Source organism: Oncorhynchus gorbuscha, unplaced genomic scaffold (genome assembly GCF_021184085.1).
Source record: "Oncorhynchus gorbuscha isolate QuinsamMale2020 ecotype Even-year unplaced genomic scaffold, OgorEven_v1.0 Un_scaffold_1591, whole genome shotgun sequence".
NCBI classification, from domain to species: Eukaryota; Metazoa; Chordata; class Actinopteri; order Salmoniformes; family Salmonidae; genus Oncorhynchus; species Oncorhynchus gorbuscha.
Window position 1 is genome coordinate 45,001 of NW_025746325.1, and position 5,000 is coordinate 50,000.

The 5,000-nt window shown below is 40.3% G+C and overlaps 2 protein-coding genes across 2 annotated transcripts in view; both read right to left on the reverse strand.

Moving 5' to 3' along the window:
• Nucleotides 1-5,000, reverse strand: part of LOC124023331 (RNA-binding motif, single-stranded-interacting protein 3-like) — a 78,858-nt gene that overhangs the window by 10,343 nt on the left and 63,515 nt on the right. The window lies entirely within an intron of this gene.
• On the reverse strand, nucleotides 1,457-3,145 carry LOC124023330 (nuclear factor 7, brain-like). Its single transcript, XM_046337845.1, has 2 exons — nucleotides 2,883-3,145; nucleotides 1,457-2,591 (listed from the first exon to the last, which is right to left on the reverse strand). The coding sequence occupies exons 1-2, from the start codon at nucleotides 3,143-3,145 to the stop codon at nucleotides 1,457-1,459; spliced, it is 1,398 nt and encodes a 465-aa protein (XP_046193801.1).

The following is a 5,000-nucleotide window of genomic DNA, read 5'->3' on the forward strand; positions in this document are numbered from 1 at the left end:
ATACAGGTGTAGAAGCACCTGATTGCACAATTGATTCTTGAACAATTGATTCTTAATTGATTCTTATAGAATGTATTCTTAATAGATTCTTATAGAATGTATTCTTAATAGATTCTTATAGAATGTATTCTTAATTGATTCTTATAGAATGTATTCTTAATTGATTCTTATAGAATGTATTCTTAATAGATTCTTATAGAATGTATTCTTATTCATTCTTATAGAATGTTTTCTTAATTGATTCTTATAGAATGTTTTCTTGATTGATTCTTATAGAATGTATTCTTAATTGATTCTTATAGAATGTTTTCTTGATTGATTCTTAAACAATGTATTCTTACTTGATTCTTATAGAATGTATTCTTAATTGATTCTTATAGAATGTATTCTTAATTGATTCTTATAGAATGTATTCTTAATTGATTCTTATAGAATGTATTCTTAATAGATTCTTATAGAATGTATTCTTATTAATTCTTATAGAATGTATTCTTAATTGATTCTTATAGAATGTATTCTTAATTGAATATAAAACAATGTATTCTTAATTGATTCTTATAGAATGTTTTCTTAATTGATTCTTAAACAATGTATTCTTAATTGATTCTTATAGAATGTTTTCTTAATTGATTCTTAAACAATGTATTCTTAATTGATTCTTAAACAATGTATTCGTAATTGATTCTTATAGAATGTATTCTTAATTGATTCTTATAAAATGTATTCTTAATTGATTCTTATAGAATGTATTCTTAATTGATTCTTATAGAATGTATTCTTAATAGATTCTTATAGAATGTATTCTTATTAATTCTTATAGAATGTATTCTTAATTGATTCTTATAGAATGTATTCTTAATTGATTCTTAAACAATGTATTCTTAATTGATTCTTATAGAATGTTTTCTTAATTGATTCTTAAACAATGTATTCTTAATTGATTCTTATAGAATGTTTTCTTAATTGATTCTTAAACAATGTATTCTTAATTGATTCTTATAGAATGTTTTCTTAATTGATTCTTAAACAATGTATTCTTAATTGATTCTTATAGAATGTTTTCTTGATTGATTCTTAAACAATGGATTCTTAATTGATTCTTACAGAATGTATTCTTAATTGATTCTTAATTAAAAGGGAAGCACATAGCGTGGGGATATTTCAGTCCTGTAGTTTCTAAAAATGATGTGTGTATTATCTTAACCCCCAAAATGACCTCCTGATAATGTCCACCGAACTGACACATGTTTCACACACACACACACACACACACACACACACACACACACACACACACACACACACACACACACACACACACACACACACACACACACACACACACACACACACACACACACACACACACACACACACACACACACACACACACACACACACACACACACACACACAGGGTTTACTTCACTTTCAGAGACACTTTGGATTGGCAGATCTAAATACCAGGGTTGTTGCCATTAGCCACATTCCCAATATTAAAGTATGGGAACAGTCTCTCAGTAGCTCTGACGTTAGGAGTGTAGACAGGTGTCATGTATTTGGGGTGGTAGAAGGACACCTCCCCTCTGTTGTAGTCCAGCTGCACTCTGATCCTCTGGGGTCTCCTCTTCCGAGCGATGATGTCACCTCCTCCTCCTATGTACTTCCCACCGTGCTGTGATATACACCACATTCCATCCTTTGGTGTCGCATTACGCTCCCGCTTCCTGTCTATGGACTCTTTAGCCACGCCCAAAACCCAGTCAGGATGGTCCCCCGCCTCCAGCTCCCAGCTGTGTATTCCTGAGCTGAACCCCTCGGAGCCAAGAACATTTGTGTACCTCATAAATCGCTCTGGGTTGTTAACGAACTGCTGGGACGTGCCTGGTCTTCTCACAGTGGTCAGATCATCAGTCAGAGAGAGACTGGGATGTGCAGTGTTTGGGTCCAGAATCACAGGAGTGTATTTGAGGATCCCCAGCATCTTCTCCCAGACTCTGAACTGCAGGTTGCCCAGGTGTTTGGCCTTGTCTATCAGAACTCCTGAGACCAGCTGTGGATCCAGCAGTGTGTACTGGGATCTTTCCTTTGTGGTCCTGAAGTTCTGCAGGAATGAGATGTCTTCATCTTTCAGCTCCTCCTCTATGGTTCTGATTGCATCTGAAAGGTATGATGTCTTTCTGCTCATCTCGTCAATCTTCTTCCTCATCATCTGACTCTTCTGCTCCTCTTCCTCCCTCAGTGCAGCTATCCTGGCTGCCTCTTCATCTCGTAGAAACTGGTGAAGCTTCTCAAACTCTTTCCTAATCTGTTTCTCTGTGTGCTGGACCTGACTCTTCATGTGTTCTGCTGTTTTATCACAGGCTAGTTTAACGTTGTTAAAGACCTCTAGGTTCTTCTGTAAAGGCTTCAGGGCGGTGTGGAGTTCCTCCTTAAGATCCTGGACAACCTCGTCTACGGGGACACAGTCGTGAGATTTATGGACTTTTGAATCTCGACACACCAAGCAGACGGGCTGATTGTCCTTCAGACAGAAGAGTTTGAATTTCTCACCGTGCAGACTGCAGAGCACCTCAGAGCCAGATGAAGCTCTCTGAATGCAGAGCACCTCCGAGCCAGATGAAGCTCTCTGACTGCAGAGCACCTCAGAGCCAGATGAAGCTCTCTGACTGCAGAGCACCTCAGAGCCAGATGAAGCTCTCTGACTCCCGTCCTGTATCTCAGACCCAGATGAAGCTCTCTGACTCCCGTCCTGTATCTCAGACCCAGATGAAGCTCTCTGACTCCCGTCCTGTATCTCAGACCCAGATGAAGCTCTCTGACTCCTGTCCTGTATCTCAGACCCAGATGAAGCTCTCCGACTCCTGTCCTGTATCTCAGACCCAGATGAAGCTCTCTGCCTCCTCTCCTGTAAGAAGGCCTCACACGCGTCATTTAACGCCAGGTTACGAGGAGGTTGAGTCATAGCTACGGGGAATCTTCTCCTACAAACTGGACATTTCCAAGGTTTCTTATCTGCCCAGTATTCCTGCTGACAGACTTCACAGAAGCTGTGGCCACATGCCAGGACGACAGGATCCTTGAAGATGTCACAGCAGATGGGACAGGAGAACCTGTCCTCTGGTAGAGATGATCCGGATGCCATTGTCTCACACCGTTGCCTCTCCTCGTTCTGTAAAACAGCTTCTGTGCTTTACTCTCCACAGCTTCCACTTTACAACCACTCAAACCACTCCACTTTCAGATGCAAACCACTCAAATACAGTCCCAAATCCACCCCCCCAAAAGAGGTGAAGCTGCACTTGGAGATGACAGTTCTGACGATGGTATGTCCTTCTAATATCTCTCGGTCCACATGAATCCAAATGAAATCGTTGTGGGGTCCACCTGAGGGGAACACCGTAGAGCTCAACGTTTAACAGCAGTGAGCTGTACTCAGCTTGGCCCTCAGAGTTGACAGACAACCAAGAGCGGTTAGACAGGGAAGTTGTGTCTTTCAGTTGACGCCATCAAAAACCCTGATCAGCCAATCAGCGATGACGTTTGAGGACAGTTACATTGCTGGTTATCAAGGAGCCTTTTATTCACGCAGGAAAACGATTGGTTGAACTTGTGTAGTGGTGTAACTACAGGAGAACGATTGGAATGGAATAGCTGTTATATATAATGACTTTTAAGTTTATTTTTACTGGTATCGGTCAGCTCAAAACATACAGGGAATGATCACACCTCTGTTGGTACTAGTGACAACAATAAACAATAACTCCCTGTTGACACCACAGTAATGTGGGTGGCTTGGTTCTCCTATCCTTGTGGGGACATAAAAGCCTCAGAAGTCCCCACAAGTAAGGTAACAAGGAAAATATGCTCTCTCCTGGGGCCAAGTCCCCATGAGGACAAAGGCTTTTTTAAATTTAGGGGTTTGGATTAGGGTAAGGATTAGAATTAGGGTTAGGGGTTTGGATTAGGGTTAGGGGTTTGGTTTAGGGTTAGGATTAGAATTAGGGTTAGGGGTTTCGATTAGGGTTAGGGGTTTGGTTTAGGGTTAGGATTAGAATTAGATTTAGGGGTTTCGATTAGGGTTAGGTTTAGAATTAGGGTTAGGGGTTTGGATTAGTGTTAGGATTAGAATTCGTTTTAGGGGTTTGGATTAGGGTTAGGATTAGAATTAGGGTTAGAGGTTTGGATTAGGGTTAGGATTAGAATTAGGGTTAGAGGTTTGGATTAGGGTTAGGATTAGAATTAGGGTTAGGGCTTTGGATTAGATTTAGGATTAGAATTAGGGTTAGGGGTTTGGGTTAGGATTAGAATTAGGCTTAGGGGTTTGAATTAGGTTTAGGATTAGAATTAGGGATAGGGGTTTGGATTAGGGTTAGGATTAGAATTCGTTTTAGGGGTTTGGATTAGGGTTAGGATTAGAATTAGGGTTAGAGGTTTGGATTAGGGTTAGGATTAGAATTAGGGTTAGGGGTTTGGATTAGGTTTAGGATTAGAATTAGGGTTAGGGGTTTGGGTTAGGATTAGAATTAGGCTTAGGGGTTTGAATTAGGTTTAGGATTAGAATTAGGGATAGGGGTTTGGATTAGGGTTAGGATTAGAATTAGGGTTAGGGGTTTGGATTAGGGTTAGGATTAGAATTAGGTTTCGGGTAAAAGGTTAGCGGTTAGGGTTAGGGTTAGGGTTGTAGGTTAGGGTAAGGTTTAGGGTTATAGGTTAGGGTAAGGTTTAGGGTTATAGGTTAGGGTAAGGTTTAGGGTTATAGGTTAGGGTAAGGGTTAGGGTTATAGGTTAGGGTAAGGGTTAGGGTTATAGGTTAGGGTAAGGTTTAGGGTTATAGGTTAGGGTAAGGGTTATAGGTTAGGGTAAGGGTTAGGGTTATAGGTTGGGGTAAGGTTTAGGGTTATAGGTTAGGGTAAGGGTTAGGGTTATAGGTTAGGGTAAGGGTTAGGGTTAGGGTCATAGGTTAGGGTAAGGGTTATAGGTTAGGGTTATAGGTTAGG

Bases quoted from the DNA above. Each gene is read 5' to 3' on its own strand.
- LOC124023330 (XM_046337845.1), bottom strand. From the start codon at position 3,145: ATGGCATCCGGATCATCTCTACCAGAGGACAGGTTCTCCTGTCCCATC. The intron at 2,592-2,882 runs GTCTGAGATACA...CTGCATTCAGAG, and splicing joins AGGCAGAGAGCTTCATCTGG to AGCTTCATCTGGCTCTGAGG.